The sequence below is a fragment of the Macaca fascicularis genome, chromosome 4 (assembly GCF_037993035.2).
Source record: "Macaca fascicularis isolate 582-1 chromosome 4, T2T-MFA8v1.1".
NCBI classification, from domain to species: Eukaryota; Metazoa; Chordata; class Mammalia; order Primates; family Cercopithecidae; genus Macaca; species Macaca fascicularis.
In genome coordinates, this window is record NC_088378.1 from 150,363,906 (window position 1) to 150,387,469 (window position 23,564).

Here is a 23,564-nt window from a genome sequence, read left to right on the forward strand (position 1 = left end):
AAACTGTATTATTGTACATTTCTGAGTATTCTTTGTAGAGTCTGATGATGTTAGAATGAAAAGTCACAAAAATGCATTGATTATTATATATTCTACAATACCCATTTTAGAAAAATTACTAATTATGTCGTGTTGAAGATTTGTATATAATTAATGTTCTAGAGATAATAATGACCTAAAAGACTAAAAGTATTCAAAGTATACAAAAGTGGAATATATTTTCATTGAAGATGTAAATTAAATGTAAAAAAATTATTGTTCATATTTTCAAAGTCTTTTCTTTCAAAATATTCAAAATTGCCTATAAAATTAAAAGGGAAAAGACATATCATTATCAATAAAAATGTTAAATATTTCAAAGTAAAGATTAAATTTTTATAGTGTTTAAGAATTAAATCTTTTGATATAGATAAAGCCATTTTATCATTCAATATAAAATTATGTAGTTTTATATATAAATATTTATGCTTATATAGTGTGTATATGAGTAGGGATATATATAGAGAGAGACAGAAATAAATATTTTGAGTAATTATAAATATTTAACAGTGTAAAATATTTTTTAACCTTCATATGCAAAGTCTGGAAATATCACCCTAATTCTTGTCTCCTTTTTTCTACAAACTAGAACGTGAAGGGAAACAAGTAAGTGGACCTCTTTTTGTCCTGTTTGGAAATTGTTCTTAGTTATGCAAGAATGTACCGCAGGCATGTTATCTGAGAATTGGTGATCAGTTAATATAAATTTTTAAAATTTTAAAATTCTCTCCACTTTTCCCCTCTGAAGTTCTTCCTATCTTCGAAGCAGTGTCCATTTCCAGGGCTGGCAGTGGCATATCCATAGACCTTCACAGCATGCGGTCCTCATTCCCTCTAGACACAGTACCAGAGATGTAGAGAAGTGTTTCCCTGGGGACTAAATGTTAGTCACTAAAGCTGATGTTTGAGATTATGTGTTGAACTGGGCCAGCAATAAGTACTAAAACCTGAGTACAGATAGAAGTGGCCTTGTATTCTTTCATACCATTTTCTCCTCTTGTGACTGTGAAATGCAGGCCTTCTTAAGCATGAATCCCAGAGCAAGGGCCCCTGGAGCATGAGGCTAAGAGCAATTATGTCAATAGCTACCCTAGTCTTTACTATAAAATCCATATATTTTAAACACAAGATGGAAAATAAGACTCTATGGACAAACTCTCTCTCTTTTTTTCCATTTGATGCTTTCCTCATTCTTACACCTTCTCTCTAGCAAAAGGGAAGTGCTTTTATTATTATCCTTGCTTTTTCTTACATTTGGTGCTTTGAAAACATTCGTCTCTTTGCTTTGAAACTCTTACACCTCACCCCTGCCTGATGGATTGGCCATTAAAGACTCAAATCAGACATTACTGTTTCTGGGAAGCTTCCCCTCTGACAAACCTGGATTAGAGGTCCTTCAGGGTACTCCTACAGCACCCTCTGAGCCTCCTTCCACCACAGAATTACAATGAGTTGTAGTGTTCTACCTACTAATAAGAAAATCTCTCCTAATTATGAGCCTGTTAAGGGCAGAAGCTGAATTTTATTTGATGTTTTTCATCCCTCCACCTAGTACATTGCCAACTGATACATCATTGATGGTTCATAATAATCTGATAAAAGAATAAACTATTAAATAAGCAAAGGCACTTAACTCTGTCAGATTATCACCAATATACAGATATTATCAATTCTGTCTATGTTCATCTGTTTGTCGCCAGAGAGCAAAACACACTTGCTATGGAGTAGCACCTATGCCCTGATCAAACCAAACCAAGGCCCTGGGATGTCCCTCTAGAACACACAGAAATCCTCAGACACATATCTTGTTCAAGCTCTTCATGGGCCATCAACAAATACACTCCCCTCAATATACACAGACCTCCTTTCAAATAAAAGCCTAGCTGGATGGCATCAAGTCTTGCATATATTCGACTTACTCCTTATAAGCCTCAATTTCTTCCTTTTGTCACCACATGTGTGAAAAGACAGCTGATGCTGGCATTCCACGCAGAGTTTTCAAAAAGGTCACCTAGCATTCAGATTTCTGCTGGTGAAATTCATTCCTTCTCTTTCAAAAATTTAATGAGAAAGGACAGCTTTGTGAAATGGAGGAGCAAGAACAATATTGCTTAAATAAATTGGAATTTGCACTTTGATTACCCTGCAGTTTCTGCCATACTTTGCTGGAAATGCTCCCTGTGGTGCAGGTTTTCTCTGGAGTGACATCATCATATGAAGCCATCCTCCATATAATTATTTCCATCCACATTTGTAGAGGACATAGCAAGAACGTTCAGCAAAGAATACTTGATACATATAGAAAAATTTAAAACTGTGGAGTCACCAGAAAGCCCCATTAAAAGGCAAATGATATATATTTATGCATGCCTCTGACCCCAAAGGAGGTATTTCACATTCATATTAGAAAAAAGCTCTCTTTCAAACAATGAAACTCTGGTAACAGCAAATATCCTATGCCGTGAAATAACAAACAGCGTGCATAGTTTCCGCTTTTCTTGGACTAACACTTATAAAAGGTGTAGCATAAAGGCAGTAGGCATATTTTAGTCCACATCATCAAACTTAAATCCTTGTGGAACTTAGGCTCTGTCAATGCTAATACCAAGTATTGAGATTTTAAAATTTTATTTTGTCTACCCTGGTTCCCCTTTTAATGAACTTGATTATTCATTTTAGACTATGGATTTATAAATCCATTTTAATAAAAGCAAAACACTAATACATAAAAGTATTAATTTTCTCACATATCAAAATAGCTCACTGAAAGACAGGATTTTTTTTTTTTTGATAATTTAAACAAAATTTAAAATGTGAAAGCTGTGGATGGGCTTTCCTGACAATCTGTGATTTACTCAGGCTGACTTTACCCATGGGGGAGACTGCAGCCTCCCACTGCTGTGAGTTAAAGGGCATGAGCCGGCTCTTTGTCTCTTGGAAAATAAAAGCTTCCACCATCTGCTCACTGAGGCTTTGATTCTGTTTTAAATGTAGAAAAACATACATTTAACACTGCAGTTAGCGATAAGGTTCAAACTCATTCATTCATGCATTCATTCACTCGTTCAACACAACCATTCAGAGAAAGAAAGGAATATTGGATATGAGATTAAATTCCTCACTTAATAAAACAGAGATGTAATTTTTTTCTTTATAACCACTGTTTTCAAATCAGTTCCAAAAAAATCAATCTTGCTTCCTTGTCCATTAATGTGCTCTCAGTCAGATTCCATGATTTTTCAACTATTACCATTTGTGCAAAAGTCCCAGCTGATTTCACTCAGTTTAAAATTTAAGTCTACAAGCTCTATAAGTTTCTTTTGCTTTCCCTTGTCCAACATAATTTTCAGCCTTGACGACCACAACTGGCTTCTCTCTCTCCTCTCTCTCTTCTCTCTTCTGGGCTCTGGCACCTCTGGGTTGCAGCCCAGGAGGATGACTGGGACAGAGGGCAACAAGTCCTCTTATGGTGCCACTATCAGTCATCTTCAAGCTATTGCCAAAATCCCATGTTGCAGGCAAATCAATACCTTTCCTTTTGGGTGAGGGGAGAACACTGTGCCCTTCCAAAGGCCCTGCAGAGGTATTGTCGCCTATGTGGCCCATGGGCATCAGTATCACCTTTTCCCACCACCCTTCCTTGGCTCAGGACCTGCCATAATACACTCTCAGTATCTTAATGCTGTGGTCTCCTCACAGAGCAGGCTGACCACCTGCCTTCGCAGTTCTCCCTGATGTCCCCCAACTCCCAGGGACACACATCAGATTCTCTCAAGCACGAGCTTCAATGACATCTATTTCAGCTGCTTGAAGATCTTATTTTTATACATACATATATATATGTACATTCTTAGATGCAGTTTTACGCTGAATGATAACATATTTAATAAAATCTCAAATGTGAAATGGGGTCAACACTGCATATCTATATAAGCAATAGGGCCTGGCCTGTATTGTATCACATACCCATCTAAACCAAAGGGCAAATACCCACCTACCTCCCCCCAATTTATGTTGTGGAGAAACTGCCATTACAGCCAGATTTGTCTAGATGTGAGACACTCTTGGGGCTGAGCTTTCAGGGTTTATAGTGTGCTTTCATTTTCACATGGCACCAAAGACATTAATCAAGTTGACCTTCTACGATAACGCTGTCAAGAGCTGTCAGATACATATATTTTCACTTTTCTCGCATTTCTCGTTTCCTCGCTTGAAATTTGTAACAGTAAGTGGTAGCAACTGGTTCCAATTCTCAAAATTGGAAACTAAGTTCTGACCTTACTCGTAGGAGAATGAAATATCTCTTTTAAAATATTTTACATTGTCTGTTGTATCTAAAGGGTGACTTGCCCAACTCTGTAAGGAAAGCAAGGTCACTTTGCCCTCATGGTGATGTTTTCTACTCACTAGTATTAAGCCAAAGAGAAACTTGTCACCCTTTAGAGGTCACTGTCAGAAATCAGAAATGCTGACTGTCATGGAAAACTCTATTGCTGGGATTTGGGTAATGGGTTATCCCAGTCGTGAAATAAAACTCTGTTTGCCAGAAAAGAAACCATTACATTAAACGAGACTGCCCTGCTCAATACTTTAAGTACAGAGGGAACATTAGGCTATTGAGGTTAAAGATGTATGTTTTATAACATCACAAGAATAAAAGCCCTTACTGGCTTGTTTGAACAGAAGGGGTTTTAAATAAGTCACTCACACCTTCAGCCTTCATGAATCTTAGGCTTCGTCTGCACATGTTTAAAGAAACTTAACACCTCTTTAATTATACATTGTAAATCAAATTGACCAGAAGGCAAGTAAGACATAGATTGTGGGTTAGTGTTTTCAAATTTGGTTTAAATCACTACACTTTCTTCATTTTTTCAATGGGCATTACAGCCACACTCATAATCCATCCTTAGATCTCACTAAATAGGCCTCTTCACTATTAATGCAAAAATATTTAAATGTTGAGCTTTTAAAATATTTCCTGTGAAGTTATAAAAGTTAATCTACAACTTTCAGAAAATCTCATACATTTCCAATGTAAATTTTTAACTTGCCACCACAAAAAAGAAAACAAAAACTTTTTACCGTTACCATCTTAGAAATGAAGGTAGAAGAATTTATCATAAACCTAGTATTAGCTAAACACTTGCAGTTATGCACGTGTACAGAAATATGTCCTTCTCAAATAATAGGGCATAATTTTACATAAAAATACCTCTGTGGCTGATTCTTTAAGATTCATTAATTACTCAATGAATGTTTCCAGCAAGTTTACCTGAAAATGCTGGTAGAGTCACTTAACAAAGGAGACACAGGGCAGAGAAACAGCTGAGTTGCTCACCATGAGGGAGAACTGGACCTGGTCCAGGGTCAGAATCACTTCCAAACTATACAAATTCTGGTCATTTTCCTCGGTTCCAAAAATACCGTCAACCCTCCATAGTTTTTTCACTTTTTAAAATGATAATTTCACTTTTATTCTATTTATATTTAGCTTCAACTTTTGTTTAACTGGTCATGAACTAAAGGAAAAACAAAAAGATTTCACATGGTTGATAATACATTCTATACGCTAGTAAAAAAACAAAGGTATATTTATGGTTATGATAGTAAAGGCTAATTCAAAAATTTATTGATTATCCTTTCTGTGCATATTTATATTAAACTGCAGTTTGATTCCAGTCCAGCCATACTTAAATTCCAGATACATTATGCTGGTATATCAATGAATAGGTCAAAAAAACTGAATAAAGTTTGATTTTTAGTATAAGAAGAGCTTATAAGATACGTAGACATTTCAAATTAAAGTATAAACAATTCATAAAGGTGTTAGTGATTCTACTTTGTCTATCTTAATCTTCAGCTCTGGAATTCATGGAGTGAAATTACTAATTGAGATGATCACATATTACCTTATCATGTTGTTCAATGTGGGGCATCCATTAATTTGCTGTGGCACCAGTGTTCTGTGGTTACGTTGCTGAAATGATTTTTTTTTTCCTGAAATAGCATCCCTATTTCTGGCAAGCCCACTTTTAAAGCAGAGTCCAGTGACTAATGAGTGTTAATACCTTGTGTAGAGACAATAAAATAACCTCTGAAATGGGATTGTAGGTAAAGTAAAACTGTTTTACATGTCTAGATACTGCCTCCTTGATAAGGAAACCAACACCAAGAAATCATAGAAATGTGCCTCCCTGAGAAGTGTTTCTTGTGTGTGCAAGATTAGGCAATTCTCTGTTGATTAATTTCTTTAGTAAAATAAAGTTACTAACTTTGAAATGCCATAAACAATACCCTTTTTCATTTAATCATTTATTTATTAATTCATTAGGCATTTATTCTGTGCCTACTAAGCACCAGTCCATATACAGCATTAAATGTTAGGAGTTTATTTCAATCTATAGGTATACCAATGTATCTGAAAGAGATCGTTACCAACAGAGGGGAAGACCAGAAGATTCATCTAATATCTGATGCATTTTATCAGGCTTCAGGAGCACAGCAGGAAACCAAGGTATTTGGTGACTGACTGCATGTATAATGAACAGGGCAGCAAGGTTAAAAAGACAGCCACACAGCTACAACGAATTCAGCAAACTACATCTCACTAACACATTTGGTTTAAAAAAATTTTTTTTATGAATTCTGAGCTACCTTGAATCACTACCAGGCTCCTTCTAATTACTAACAATGACAAGTCTGCCCTCTCAGTTGAAGCTGGAGGCCCCAGGCATCTTTGTAGCAAAACCAACAAATGATTGGAATACTGTGATTTAAACTCAAAACCAAAGCACAGTTGGAGATTTTTTACAAGGCTGCTGTCTTATGTCTAGGGTTTGTGAGATCATAGAGGATGCAGAAAGACAACACAAGGTCAAATCTACATCTCATGCACAAAAAACAAACTGGTTCCCTAATCCATTTGCCGTAGCTCACAATCTAGAGAACAATACAGGATGAATAGTAGGGTCGCTTGCACAAAGACCACGCTAGTGACCTCCCATGCCCTGCTATGAATAATGGCCATTATTAGGGGGAGGCAGTGGCGGCAGCAGCAATATACTACTGTCTGTCCCCTGGAGCCGAACGGCGGAAAGTGCCGAGAGAGCAGCCCTGCAGATATATGGTACGCTAATTATTTTTGTGATATAATTCTTGGGGGCATCTATTTATTTTAAGAGCTATAATAGTCCTCCAAGAATAAAGAGGCACCTTGTCACCAACCATCTGTGACGTAGTCTTTCTTTGTTGTTGTTTTTTCAAAATTGATAAATTGGTATCCATCCTGGTCCTACAGGATCAGAAAAAGAGATTCACCAACATGCAGCTTCTTGAAGGAGGTTCCCTTCCACTCTGGGTGGTAACACACATGGCAGGCTACGACTCCATGTGAAGGTCTGGGAATCATTGCAGCCCAGTATTTTTAAGTTGTTCATTATTCTTTATATTTAACCCTGAGGGACTCTCTTTAACAAGTTCATGGGGTGACCACAATCAAAGGGCCAGAGGTTTTTTTCTCTTGTATGGTGTAGTATTTGTAGAGTTGATACAGGTGATGTTTTTTTCTGAGGAGGCAAGGGTGGAACAAGAGAAAGTAGAATGTGTTTTAGTTTTGTGTTTTTCATTCCACACTGAGCCCTTGGAAGGTAAAATATCATTGTAATTATTCTCTCTCTTTTTTAAACCCACAGAGTGAAAAAATATTATAGCATACCTGTACTGAATTCCATCTGCTTGTCATTCAAACATTTACAATAACATGACTAACATAAAATATTAACATGACCTAAATATATTTAAGTTAATCAATAAAAATGAACGATACTTTGTGATGTGCTCTGCTCTGTCAACTATGTAGTCATGTTGACAGTCACAAGAAATATTAGAGGGTGGATACTCAAATACTTTAGTAATTGATATGGTTCGAACAGCTCTGATGTGTGTCCGTTCCTTTTTCTGCCTCACCACGGGACTCTAGTGTAGCTTTTTTTCAAGGCTGTGACATTCAGTCCTAATGGCAATGCCTGCTCACAGATGAGTAGTTGTTAGGAACACTAACAAAATAGAAATAGCAAAACTATGGGTTTTCTCTACATCGTGAAAGAAGGCTTTTAGCTTATCCTACATGAATCTCTTTACACAGTCTGCACTATCATTCCAACCCAGGCTTCAATTATTTATCTAAAATATTGGCATTTCAAGTTATATTTTACAAAAACCCAGGACTTCACAAGGTCTGTACTTGGAAGTCTGGATAGTATATCGAGAACATAGTAGATTTATGTCTATTATACCAACTCTAAACTCTGGCTCCTGTCATCAAACAATTCAGATTCTGGACCAGAAAAAAAAAAAAAAAAATGGAGCAGGCTTCCAAAGCCTAAAATGATTTTAAAATGACAAGAAATGTAATAGAGAAGTATCTCTACATGATTTAAGAAAAATTTGACCTTGAAAGAATTGCAAAATAGAAATTTGTCTTTAGAATATTCCCCACCTGCATACACATACTTCCCTTGCTATGCATACTCCAATGTCAACCACTCAGTTTGCATTTAAAAATAAGTGACATCAGCTATAAAGATGGGGATGGGGTGGGTGTTCAGGCAAATATGCCTACTCTGCAAAGCTTAAACTGTAGCATGCAATAACAACATGCCTCATGAATACTCCATGGCATCCAGCTCATTGGCATCCAGCTACTACTAGGACTCCTGTCTCATGGGAAACTTATCTCACATGCGCACATGCTCTCAGGATGCTGAGGTATGCTGTTAACATGTGACTAAATTGTGACTTCATTACGTTAAGTTAGTCTATAAAAACAGATGATGATTGGTGATGCGCGCTCTGCTAGGTATTGCAGAAGATTTAGAAAAACAAATTTCATGGTCCCTGTGGTTGAGTATTTTCTATTTGAGGAATTAAATGCATGCAAAATGTTAAATAAAATAAAGGTCAAATATTGGTCTATATCACAACGCAAAAGATATCACACAGGTATATATAATAAATGGGTACCAAGCAATGGGTTTGGTTATAGGATTCATGTCTCTCTCTTGGCTGGGAGGTGTGCCACTAGTAATAATTTATAAATGGTAAAGGATTTGAGTTTGTGGATTATTTCTGTTTTACCAATTATAATGATTCAAGGTAATCTTTATAAGGATGCCACTCTGTTTACTTACTTTCTAATGTGATGACTTAAGGAGAAGGGAGAGAGAAAGCCCCAGGTGTTCACATAAACTTGGCCACCATTCTTACTGCTGTATTTGAAATTGCACCATCTTTGCCTACTACTCTCTAGCCCTTGCTTTGTTTCTTCCAACGGTATTTAAATCTTTCTAACATCAATATAATTTCTTTATTTATTAAGTTTATTTCTAATTGCCTTTCTCTACCTGCTAAAATGGAAGTACCAAAAAGCCAGGAACTTTATTTATATTGTTTAGTAATGTATCTCAAACACCTAGAAGAGCATGTGGCACATAGTAAACATTCAGTAAGTGGGTGCTGTTGTTATTGTTGATACTGCACACATAGAGGAATGTTTACTGGCATGAAAGTCTCTGGAATCTTTTTCTATCCATTAAAAAGATGGAGAACCACTAGTACAGGCAATAGAGCTATAAACTCACAGTACTGCAGAAATATTTTGTTCTACCAAAATGGTTGAATTTGAAATGAGCCATACACTTCCTAAGAGCAGTCTAATATACAAAGCTTAATTTTAACATAATTGAAAATATATATTCCTCACTTATTCTCTGTCACACTCTGATATGATCACATTCTGAAATGGTCTCATTTATTCATTGTCTGTTTGTCTTTCCCATGAAATACAGGCTTCAGGAGGGTAGGTAGCTTCTCTGCCTCATTCACTGCTCTATCCCCATGCTCACAGTAGGCCCTCCTGCAATGCAAGCACACCCCCTTCCTTGTGGCAAGAACTCTTTCTCCTCCAGTCTTCACATCTAACAACCTCCAAAATATGTGGAAGCAAAGTTATTAGGTTTCTAATCATTCTGCAGATTTTAACTTTAAAAAGAATGAGATTCATAAAATAGGACATTTATCCTTGTCTTTTCCCATTTCTGCTTTTCTTTTAAAAGGCTTATTGAGACACTATCATCAAAGTATTCATTGACTAAAATCGGTGCGATGTCCTAACATCTAATGGTAAAAAGAAGGACAGAAAACAGGTGGGAAAAAGAATGGCAGCTGATGGGAATGAAGCCTAGACTGAAATACAGACGCTGCTGAGGGAGGATGTGTAGAGAGACTGCACCAAGAAGAGAACTAATGATTGACAAATTCTGAGCACCAGAAGAATCACAAGTGAAAGGGGGAAAGCAGGTCTTGTTGACATGTGAAGGGTAGGAAGAAAGGAGCTGAGCTGAACATATTTTTTAATGAAATGTTAAGTAGATCACCAAGAGAGGTGGATAATGACTGTGATGAAAAGTTGGCCATGGTGTGTAAAAAAAGAGAAAGAAAAATTAAGTGACACTTGGTAAATCACAGGAGGACATGAAACCAGAGAGAACTTCTGGAAAGAATGGTCAAACCCTTGTAATACTCCAGTGCCTTTTAGTAATCGAGTTGGGCATTTCATTAAAATTATGTGTGAAAAGACAGGTACATTAGAAAAAAAGGCCAGGAAGCCAAGAAATAACTAGAGCAAAATAATTACTATTTCTATAGTTGGAAAAAATCAGGAATAATACAAAGTGTTCAAGGAGACGCATTTAAGAAACGCTCCCGGAAAACAATGAATGGATCCTAGGGAAATAACAGGAGGAATAAAACTGGCCGCAGGAGGGATGAGTCATGCCAAGAAAGAGGAATCTTTAAAACCGGATGTGTCTGTATAAAGTAGCTCAGCTACCAGTGAGGGAATTTAAGAAGATATTGAAGAGCAATATGAATAATTGGAAGGATAAGATTTTTAGCTCCTCTCTGTGTATGGGCAGACTAAATATAGAATTAACATATAACCAAACGAGGTAGCTGCTTGCATCCGGCAAAGGCCTCCAGTGTTTTCTGAAAAAGGTGATAAGTTGAGCTGCAATACATGAAATGGTAACATTAGTTCTCTGGATACACATGAAAGGGGATGGAATTAACATGTACATAGTGCCTGTTTTGTGCTGGATACTATGCTTGATATTTTAACATACATGAGCACATTTGCTTCTCACAACAAAGCTATCACATGAAAGTCATTATCACAGCTTTTAGTTGAAGGAAGCCGAGATCACATAGCTCTTAAATGGTGGAGTTCAGGATTTAAATCTAAGATTGGATGACTCCAAAGCCAGAAACCACCAAGATGCTTCCTATATTAAAGGAAGTTGATGATAAAATATCAGAATATTAAAGAGAAAAATCACTAAAGCAGATGAATGTTGTGTTTGACATGCATATTCACAATCAGATTCAGAGGGCAAACTTGGATAATTTGACTTATCCTCCTTAGGCTTCAGTCTTGCTAAGGTCTGCTATTTTGTGATACCAACACCTATTTAAAACAAAATAATCTTGTTTAATCAATGGTACAAACTGAGCAAAAAACCATCTTTGGCTCCCCTTACCATGGTTTACTAGGCATGACAAAATTCCTCAAACTTTCCTCTTAGGGCTGGAGTAAGGGTGGGTGAGCTCCAGGATTTAGCCATGCATTCATTCATTTTCTTATTAGCAACCATTTATTGAGTGTTTAATATATATATGAACCAGGCACTTGGTTTAAATAAGCAAAATGATACAGTCCTGTCCATACACAATGTACAACCTATTACTTCATAAAAACCAATAACTATAGGTGAGTGCAGTAGATACTATAGAGGGAAAACCAAGGTCTTATGGAAACACATTAAAGTGATACCTCATTTTGATATTGTACTTCAGGGAAAGTACTATGACATAGTACTTCTGCATCAAGAGGAAGAAGAGAAGAGAGCCATAAGCTTTCTGAGCAGAAGGAAGAGCCTTCTCAAATTGATTTAAAAAACAAAAAACAAACAAACGAAAAAAACAGAGGGAAAAAAAGGGCACTCACCAAATGACTCACAGTTCTTGGACAATGACCAAACATCAGGCCAATAAAGTAGAATAAATTTGTTTTTCTTTGGTCCCCAATGCAATGACTTGGCCATTCTATGACTAGGGCTGCCCTTGGTCAACATATGCCCCAAGCTGCCTCTGGCCACCAGAGCCTTTTGCTATGATCTTTTCTGTGTATCCTCTGGCATTCTCAAGACCATTTCAGTGAAATTGAAGTTTGCATGTAAAATCAGATTGCACAGAGAAAATCACGTGCTGTCAGAATTACTCTAGAAAATCACTTAGAATGTGTCTATTTTAGATATCTCAAGGTCTAATACAGTTAGTTTTTTTACCAGCAGTGGAAAAGATAATTATTTATATTCAAGACAGATAACTGGCTTAGAAGATTTGGGCCAAAACCACATTGTGGGGTGAATAGATCCCCTTCCTTCAAAGACACTAAAGTCTGAGAAGTGTCTACAGCAAGTGAGATGTCTACACGACAAGAGGTGGAGGGAATGGCAGACACAAGTTCTTTTTGGCATACTTACTCTTTACTGTTGTAAATTTTTGACTGAATGGTGAATACATGGCTCCTGCCTGAAAGCAAGCAGGATGCTCCCTTGTCTACCTGGGGCCCAATGCATTGTAGAAAGTTAAACTACGACAAGTGACCCAGATGGAGGGAAGATCTAGATAAAATAAATAGCATTACCTTGACATTAAAAGGTAGATTTATCTGGGTCTGTAAGAACTGTCAATGTCATCAAGTCACCTAATCTAGGCAGCTATGACATGGACACAAAATCACCCCAACTCACACTTGCCATTAGTGTACTGGCCAGTTTACCCTGCCTGTCTGCTTTCAGAATCGGAATGTGTTCAACATTACATGACTTTTACTCCAGCACCACGATTATAAGGAATATTTGACAACAGACCTTCAAACATTTAGAACGTATCTACTGTGTGCTTATTGTGACATGTTTGGGAAGTGGGAGTAAATACTAATGAAACACATTTCCTTTATCCTCCAGTCTAGCGGAAGAGCAAGCAATACACAGGAAATTAGAACACAATCAGTGCAAGTTTGGGCTCTACAGGAAGACACAGGAGTGGGTCTTACCTTGAGCCAGGCTCAGAAGAGGGAGGCAATTCTTTCAAAATGCAGGGAGCTGCATGAGTCTGTAGCATGAGTAGTAGGGGGTTTTTTGTTTGACAAGTGTTGATGATGAAGTGAATAGAAGATGCCTGTGTCCCCCGAATACAAACTATATTTTCAGGAAGAATAAAATGTAGGTATGAGCCACAAAGAAGAGTCTGCACCTCTGATGAGAATCTGCAGAGCAGTTGAAAGCTCAATCCTGCCTAAAAGAAAAAGAAAACAGAAAAATTGACAGCCCTCAATGGCATTTCAGTCCCTTGCTGGAGTAATGTTTACGTGAAATATCAAATACTTTGAAAACCTTATAGGAAATAGTATGCTAAATGTGTCTGCAAATCACTGGCAATATCATAAGCATACGTTTACATGCAACTTTTAAACAAGATCTTCCAAACACGCATGGACATGTTTGGACTACTGACAACATAACATCAGCAAAAGGTTGAGCAGCACTCTTTGTTCAGTTAAGTAACCAGTCATTGATCAGTAATTTTGTCATAGAGGCACATGTTATTCAGAGGAAAACAAAAACAGCACTGGAATTGTTGGGAATTTTCAATAATTGAAGAAAATACTAAAAACAGCATATTTTTCAGTCCACTCAAAAACATCTCTTGACCACTAAAGCATATAAATGGGATATAATACCCAGGAAAACAGGGCTGAGAATATAGATTTTCTCCATAGTTCCCTTTAGTAGGTTTAATTGTATTTAGTAACTCAGTGCATCATTCATTAGATATACTACTAGTTGGACTATCTTTTTTTTTAAGCTTCTTGCTTGCTAATTGTGATCCATGCCAAATTTCTTGGAAGTGATTTTTTAATTTTAGATTCAGGGGAACCATGTATAGGTTTGTTACATGGATACATTGCATAATGGAGAGGTTTGGGCTTCCAGTATAGGATTACTGTTTTCACTTCAATACCATCGTCACCAAGAAGGCAAATGTGTGTGTCAAGTCCTAGTAAACAACTATGTCTATCCCCAGTATTAGAAGCACAAAAAGAGGATAGAAATAGTGCAAAGAAATAGACACAAATGGTAGCAATTTCATTTTCTATACTTCACATTATTGAATCATTTCAGTAGATGTGCCTCCATAAAAGCCTTATCAGAATCATAGGCCCGCCTGCGGCAAAAATACCAATCCATATTCAAACTTCCTATAGTCACATACAACTTGAAAAATACTGAATGCGCGATTGTCCTCATCATTTCACCAAATCATTTAAAGACAAAACAATTGTCAGGTGCTGCCCCAAATGATATTGTTTAAACACCCACTAGCAACATCTATTAATATATTTTTTGCCTTTCAGATTTCTAAATGTTTGTTTCAAAATAGTAGGAGAATAACTACTCCCATTGTATTCAGCAGAAAGTTTTATTCAATGGGAAGCAATAAAATATAATGAAACAAAGCACCTATGATTCAGAATGAGAAAGACCTGCTTTTCAATCTTGGCTTTGCCATTTACTAGTTGTATGACTTTGGGAAAATTGTTTAACATCTTTGAACCCCAGCTCCCTGAGTCCTAAAATCGAGGTATTAGTAGCTACCTAATTAGGCAGTTGTATTAATAAAGACATCACATGTAAAACATACTGTACTGCCTGGCTCACTTTAGAGACTCGGTAATAGCTACTATCATGATTACTTGTTATTAATACTAAAATGGCTTTTATTGACTTCTGATTTCATTGTTAGTGCTTTTCTGAGACGGAGTCTTGCTCTGTCGCCCAGGCTGGAGCGCAGTGGCCGGATCTCAGCTCACTGCAAGCTCCGCCTCCCGGGTTCACGCCATTCTCCTGCCTCAGCCTCCCGAGTAGCTGGGACTATAGGCGCCCGCCACCTCACCCGGCTAGTTTTTTGTATGTTTTTAGTAGAGACGGGGTTTCACCGTGTTAGCCAGGATGGTCTCGATCTCCTGACCTCGTGATCCATCCGTCTCGGCCTCCCAAAGTGCTGGGATTACAGGCTTGAACCACCGCGCCCGGCCGTTACTGCTTTTCTAAATGTGCCCTTCAGGAGAAAGAGTTCGGGTTTTGGACTACTAAAACCTGTGTTTGAATCCTGAATGTTCTGTGGAATGCAGGAAAGGCCACTTAACCTCTGAACCAGAGCTTCTTCCAATGAAAAATTTGAGTATTAATGCCTACATTGCCAGATTATTACAAAGATTGAATGAAGTCATCTTCAGGACACAGAGTAGACACTCAGTGCCTAATAACTTCTAGTATTAATATTATTGCAATAGCAGTAGTTGAGAAACAAGGAATCATCTGATTTATCTATCTTGGAGCAAAATAATACCATCTTTACAGGGATGGAAAACAAGGTTGTCTTCAGTTGCCAACCATGCTGGTTAGTGACACCATAGCATGTTCTGTGAGAAGGACTACAGTATTTAGTGAAGCCACGTATGAATTGCAATGTTGATGAATACAGAAATTAGGATGCCTAATACGTAACCATTATTATATTTAAATATCCTGGGATATCTGCACAAAGCCACTTACAAATGCAAAATAGTCTACCAATACTATATTTTACAAACTGGGAGTATAAAGCAACTGTCTTATTTTCATGAGTAAGGCATTGGAAAAAACAGTAGTATTACGTGGGAAAGTAGGAAAAAGAAAAAGGACCAAATCCTTTCACTCTATTTTTCTACAAAGCAATTCTTTGGCAAAGCATTGTCCCAATTTGTCATCATCCAAACATTCTAAGTTAACTTGTTTCCATTTATTCAAAGCAGCGGTAGTGACTATTATAAATGAAGTGAAGCATAGAGACCTTAAGATAACAAAGGTTTCTCAAGGGTGATTCTAAAATGTCCCTGTATGTTACAAATAATTGCTTTAACACAAGATGTATAAAAAATAAGAGGAGCATTCCATTTAAGAACCAATTACTTAGAAACCAAAGGAACAGCCCGAGAAAATTTGCTTTAATCAACTGGTTTTATTTCCTAGAACTGAAATATTCTACGGTTGGTTCTCAGATCTAAACTTCCGAAGCTGCAGTCAACAATTTTTCATCAGAGCCCAAGGGAGAGGGGAAGGGGTAAAGAGACAATATATGGAGAAAAGCACATAGACCATTAGGAAGAGGGGGGGAGGAGACACATCTTCCTCTGTTTTATCAGTGGGCTACATACTAGACCTGTTGATGGGACCAGGTGATGGTACCTGAGTGGAAAATGACACTGAGGAACAGCAAAGCCTTACTACAAGTCATAAAACCTCAAACAGAAAGGGAGCCTTCTAGTTTATCTCAAAAATGGAATAGCAATGGGAAAGCTAGGGCCAGTGTGGAGGCACACCTAGGGGTAGTTCTTAAAAATTTTTGGAACTTCCTTTTATTAAAAAGATTTTCTAAAATATGTGTCTTTACGTCTGAGTGGTATGTATGACCGTAGGGTGGCCTTGAGGCTGTGGGGAGAGAAAGCAGCAGCCAAGGATCTTCCCAGGGTATCCCATCAGTGGCCCCAGGGATCTAAATGGGGACAGATATTTCTCAAGGTCCCCACCCAGGATACTGGGCAAAGTCAAGTTTTCAGATCTCACAAACAACTTGGAAGCCCCCAAACGTTTTGATGAAAAACGGCAACTCCCGGAACCTCTTGGGTCAGCAAAAGGATTTGTGGGGGCGGGGGGGGGATTCCCCACATGCTGCCCCACTTTTCCCTGAATGTCTGAAGCTGGGAGGTATGGCAGGCGTGGACGGGACCTCAGGAAGATGTCACTCTCCTGCCCGCTAACTACCACAGCTTGAAGACTGAAAGTGCCCCCTGCTCTTCATCTTTCAGGTCTTTCGCTCCTACCCACATTCCTAAGCAGAGGTCCATAATGTCTGGGGGAGCAGGAGGGGTAGGGAGGGGTGTCTAGAGGTGAAAACAGCCTGCCTGAGCCCCAAGTCGGAAACGGATCCAGGCAACGGTGGGGGCGGGGGGGGTGTTGAGCGGCGAGAAGAGGGAGAGGAAAGCGGGGATGGTGGCCTCACTTTATCCCAGGGAGGGAACTGAGGCCCTGACTCAGATCACAGAGGCGTGGGGGCACAGAGGTGAGAGTCAGGTGATCTGCCATCCAGGGGCCGGGCAGGGCAAGGGAGTGTAGGTTGGAGGAGGACAGGCTGGGGAGGGGGAAAGGCAGTCCCAGTTTGCAGGCCATGGCCGGATTCCCCAAGAACGACCGGGCCGCAGCAGGAACAGGGCAGGGGCTCTTCTGGAAACGCTGGTAACTACACGCTGTCGCGATCTCCGCCGCCCGGTGCCTCGGCATGCCACTCCTGGGAGGCCTCCTCCTCGGCAACTTCTTCCTCCCGGAGCTCCTCCTCCTCTGGCTGAGGCGGCTCGCAGGCCAGGCCGGGCTCGCTAGGGGCGCTGCCGTTCTCCACCGCCACGAGGAGCGGACTCTCCTCGTCGAAGGCCGCCGCCGCTGCCACCGCCTCCGCCTCCTCCTTCTCCTCCTTCTCCTCTTGGTCGGGGGCTGCCTCCTTGGGTCGTTTGGGGGCGTCCTCTGGCGGGTCCCCCGCGCTCCTCTTCAGCGGCCCCTTCTCCTCCTTCTCCTCAGCGGGCTTGTCGTCGTGCGGCTTCCCCACGTCGTCGCCGCCGCCATCAGCGTGAGTCGGCTTGTCCGCGTCGCCCTCCGCGGCCTCAGGCTCCGGCCGGGGCCCGTCTCCGCCGCCCTTCTCCAAGGCTAATGGGCAGTCGGCGGCCTGGACTGTGGGGTTGTTCTCGATCTCCCACAGCCCCTCGCTGAAGCCGCGCCTCTTGTTGGGCTTGCCGAACTTCTCCTTGCACTCCTTGTACGGGAACAGGCGTTTGGGACTCAGGAAGGCCGTCTCGTGGGTCCCGAAGAAAAACACCTGGTAGCGGTTGGGCTGGGTCATGTGCTCTATCCGCGCCGGCCAGTGGGCATAGCCCTTTAACTTGGCAAACACCAGGTCCCCGCTCTTGTACATGGGCATGCCGTAGGCCGACATAGCTGGTTCTGCGGACCCGCCCTGGGCCACACCGGAAGTAGACGCCAGGGTCTGCGCGCGCGCAGTAAGGGCGGCTGCTGGGCGGGAGTTGTTGAGCGACCTGCTCGAGGGACCCGGCGCCACCTAATGGGCGGGCAACGCTCGCGGCCCCGAGAAGATTCCACTGCGAAGAGTGCATTATCTCCCGAACACGCGAAGCCGGTTGGACCCACCCTCGGACGCCATGATGTCTAGAATGCTGGAGGAAATAGCTGGGATGGCCGGGTGGCGGTTGTGCTTGTGGTGGCCTTGTCCTGCTAATCAATCTCTAGGGCACCTGGGCCACATGGTTGCATAGTTTAAATAAACGGTACCAGAGCGGCCTAGAAAGGGGGCAATGTGACAAGAAAACACAGTGACACAATTAGTACATGTTTCCATGAAACTAGTAACAGCCTAGGGCAAGCATGCAGTGTCCCTGTGGGCCCTGATCTGCTCACTACAGGAAACTGTACACCTGCGTTAGGAATAGCTGAACAGCTGACTGTGTCAGTGGTTTCAACCCTTTTCTGATTTTCTCCGGGACTAGCACTGGAGCCTGCAGTGAGCCTCAAGAACTAGGTGAAAATCTGGTAAAGAGTTAGAGTCAGCAGTGTGGTTAGGATGTCTAAAGTCCACATTACTGGGTAACAAAAATGTCACATATTATTATATCTTTAGGGTCACAAAAAGTGTATAGGACCACCACCACCAAGGCAAACAGACATCTAAATATTTCCTACTTTCTATGGAAATGTTCACCTTGGATGCCAGACATGAACTTTAAACTTTGTTGGTGATTGTATTGTATTGTGAAAGATGAGGCTATATGGTTGTAACATTGAGATCATGGCACATGTTTTCAGTATCTTTCTAGAAAAGACGAAAATTGGGTTCATTATGCATAAGAATTAGGTAGAGATCTGCTCATATGGAACATGCTATTGGTAACTAGAACTTCCTGTGAGCTACAGACTAAAAAAGTGTAATCTCAGCTGAGAAACTATTTTAAAAAGAGAATTTTCTTCAGCTATAAGTCTCTTCTAAACATATGAATGAAAGTGTCAGTGCAACTGCAGGTGTTTACACAGCTTTCTACATCTTTTTTGGATCCTGCTTGCTAGCTGTGAGCAAGCACTCTGAAACCTACCCAAATTTATCATATCAGTACTCTTGAGTATTATAACTAGACAGATGTTCCTTCCCAGTGTAACCAACAGACTAGACGAGAATCAGAGCCCTTAACCCATTTCAGTACCACTCAAATTTGTTTCCCATTTGCTGGGTTGTAACAACCATTTGAACTCTGAATGGATGAGAGACATGCTCTAGGCAAAAGGAGATATCCCCTCCCTAACAAGGTGAAATGAACATGAAGCCCTTTGATAATTCTAAAATTCTAAACAAGTTCTTTCAGCTCTTCTGTCAAGCCATTTTCTTAGAATGCCTATCTGCCCTACTCATATCTACCACACTTTTATTAAATAAGTAACATCAACAATGCATCAACACTTCATTTACAAATCAACATCCTGCTACAAAGATGAATCTGACAAGTTCCCTCTTCTGAATTTTACAAAATGCTAGAAAACTAGAAATGTTTAGTGGCCGTAGAAGAAAATAGGAAATGATAGGCAGCCATGGAGCCCATAATAGAAAGGAATTTGGAATTTCTGTAAGCGGAGATATTGCTATATGTGGCTTTTTTTTTTTTTTCAGCTAAGTATGCTGTACCAATGCACATATCATGTATGAAGTTTGCCGAAGTAGGAAAAAATCTAGCTAGATGGCATGTCTAGAAGAGGTATTTGGTTGTACAATGAGCTCAATCTGAAGGCAGGACCAGTTCTAAAAGCCAGCTGCTGAAGCTGAAAGTGGCAAAGATGCCTCACTAGAAAAAACCAACATCAATAGTTGGGTGGTTGAACTACAGCAGGTGAACAAGTATGAGGGTGTGAAGGCAGGACTGGGGATGTAAGGGTTAGAGCAATAACCAACACCTATGGAAAACTGAGAGAAAAAGTATAGCAGGAAGCAAAGACAAAAAGATCTAGTAGAGAAAGATCTAGGTCTGCAAAGAGCAGTACAGATTCTATTAAGCAAAGAAGTGTTGTTCCGCAAGTAGATCTTGTGCCTCCACCCTTGCCCACTAATACAGTGTGATGCTGAAAGGCTGGCACAAAAGATGTTTACTTTTGAGGAGCTTAAAATCTCATTTAAGAGATGAAGCCCGGGAGAGTTCATTACAGAACAATACAAGCTAGCCTTCAAATGCCAAATTGTGTGTTCTTAAATACTGAAAGAATTCCAGGAGAAATCAATGGGAGTGTGGTTACTAGGGCAGGCCTATAGAAGGGGTAGTAGGAGATAGAATAAAAACAATTCTGGCATTTCTCACTTGTTTGCCAGCTTTGTAAGGCCAGGGGTTAATATAATCTTTGTGAACCTCTGCTACATGATTTCAAGATATTTAAAGTAATACTCAGAATTTCTTTCAGGATTATTACAAATATTAATGGGATTATGGACATGAAAGCCTAGACGATGGCTATGAAGGTCTATGATGTGCCAATAAGTGTGAAGTTGACTTTTATTATGGATTAGGCTATTATTATCATTAGGTTATATGAGGAAAAAGATATATCCAAAGTAGTAGAGAGTCGTGAATAAGGGCACTGAAGGAAAGTCCCCACCGGCTGAATTACATATTATATACCGAATTATATATCCAGCACATCTTCTTCTGTATGAAACTGACCTAAAAGTTTTTGTTACTTGGAAATATGATCTTGTAAAACAGTGTTCTCTAATTACATTTATCACCTGATGGTAGCTTATTCTACCATTAGAAAAGGGAAAATGGGAGGAAGGTTGAGAAGAAGCAACCATTTAAATAGAGTTTCATGGAGTCCACTTTCACAGATACATCATTTCTTCTATTCCTACATTCTCAAGGATGCAATTAAGTGGAGTGATCTTGGCTGCTTTTACCTTTGAAACCAACTTGCTTTTAAAGCTATTGTATCTCTTGCTCAAAGTGAGGAGAGTAGAGAGGATACATTCCTGATGACTTGGTTTGGTTTAGATTTAGCTAGTATATAAACAAAGTACTCATGAGCCACTGCAATGATTATTTTTCAGTAACTAAAACTCCGTGAGTATAACTGTTTCTAATAGGTCAGGATGTTTTAAAAATCATGTGTACCGGGAACACCTGTTTGTCAAGAGGACCTAATTTCAGCAGCAGCATACCTATCAAAACACCTTAGAGTCTAAAACATATAACACTTATCATTTCCCTTTTCTGGAAAACTAATGATAGGATTTAAAAGCTGCTTGGCAACAATTATGAAACATAGGCAATAAAACAACGTAATTATACAAGAGAGAGAATAGATATCTAATTGATGTTTTCTTGTTTAGTTACTTTTAAATTCAATTAGCTTGGTGTAAACTATGATTTAAGAGAAACGTAATTGTTTTCTGTGTGCTTTTGTCTTCATTAAAAATATTAACTGCCTCTGGGTTTATGCAATAGAAGTGTTTATACATGGTTAGTATTTGAGATCAAGGCTTTTCTTTTTAAAATGTTCTAGCAGACATAATCATACAGAGTAAGTCCTCCCCTCCACCATGGGTAGAAACTCCCCCACTGTTCTTTTTTGAGAAGTCACAGGATGTCTGCTACCTCTATATTTTGTCACCTCTATGTTTCATCCATGTCCACTAAGCCTAGCCTCTAAAGCCTCAGGGATTTGTGCAATACTGGCAACTGCTCAGAGTGGAAATAAATTCAGTTTCAATGGGGATGTTCTAGGAGCCAAAGAGTAATTTAAGGGATGTTCCCAAAGAGCTATATCATCATCATCAATTTTTAAATATTTTTCCCATTTTTATTTTTAATTTTTGTGAGTACATATTATCATCATCAATTTGAAGTGAGTAAAATCTGTACTTGCCTTTGATAATGGACTTTGAGGAGGGAGACATGAGACTGCAGATTTTCCAGGTGGTATATGTGCACAATTGGGCCCCCCTTGGCCAACCATGAATGTGATGACTTGGTTTGGTTGGTGTGCAGGAGGGGGGCTTTTGGGGAGATTGGAATTGTTTGCAAAACTTCTCTTTTATTGGCCATGGAAGGAAAATTGGCACTCCAAGATTAAGAAAAGTGGCTGGTAATGAATAATTCTATTTCATTATTCTTATTTGAGGGCTTAAATATTTTGAAACTTATTATTTGGGAAAAAATTAAATAAAGTGTGTTTAAATAATATTAATACTTTGCTAATTTTGCATGATGATATTTATTCAAGCCCTCCTACATGAAAATGTATGAGTTATTTATATAACTAGCAAAGTTTAAACAAATAATAGTTATCAATGCTGGTGCGTATTCAATAATTGGGGATTAGATGCAGATAACATCTATTTACATAATAATTACCTGATTAGATGGCCATACTCTAAGGTTTTTAAAGTAAAATTTAGTGACTTGGAAAATGCTTGCAATTTGAATAAAGAGACTGGATAAGATATATGGCACAGGTAATTTATGTGCTTATATGAAACCATGTTCCTTAAATTTAACATGTGGCTAATTCTAGGACCCATTTGAGAGAAAGGGTATTTGAAGTAAACAGGACAGTGGGCGTTAAACGGGATGCTTGCAACTATCAAGTGCTCAATTACTATTAGCTCTTAAAATAGCCAGTACTGGCTCTATTTTCTTAAAGTACTTAATTTTTTTCATTACGTGATATATATTTTTGTTGTTACTATTTTTGCTGCTGTTGTTGTTTCCTACAAATTGTTTCTGGTTCAGAATTTAGCTTGTTTCTCTAATTTTATTATAAGCATATAATTTTTTCTTACTTTTTGGAGGGGCAGTGTTGTTGTTGCATTAAAAGCACAGTTTGAAAGACCCGAGATCAACAAAGTCATGTTTACAAGCAAATATGAAACTCAGTTTTGCAATTTCAATTTTGTATTGCTTGCCATTACATTAAGTTGTCATGTAAATGCTTAAAATGATCAAAGCTTTTAGAAAGCCATGCTCAAATTTTTGAGGATGTAACCTCAAAAACTCAATTGTCTCAATTTTCTCTTACTCTTCCAATAGTTTTCTAGCTTTCAAAATAATTACCAAATTATTAAACTTCAGAAATAAGTAATTTATACTATTTTCATTTAAATAAATCATCAACAGTGTGCATGATAATGAAAAGGTGGGAATTTTTAACTAAAATGTCTAATTTTGAATTACTGAAAATGATATTTTGAAGATAATTTTTATTAAT

General features: G+C 38.9%; 1 protein-coding gene across 1 annotated transcript in view; it reads right to left on the reverse strand.

The window, feature by feature from the left end:
• Window positions 1–16,204: 16,204 nt before the first annotated feature.
• Window positions 16,205–23,564, reverse strand: part of HDGFL1 (HDGF like 1) — a 314,838-nt gene continuing 307,478 nt past the window's right edge. Inside the window, exon 3 of the mRNA XM_045390557.3 lies at window positions 16,205–18,608. Within this exon, the coding sequence (XP_045246492.2) occupies window positions 17,503–18,246 (744 nt within the window). The 5' untranslated portion in view covers window positions 18,247–18,608 and the 3' untranslated portion in view covers window positions 16,205–17,502. The remainder of the gene's footprint in view (window positions 18,609–23,564) is intronic.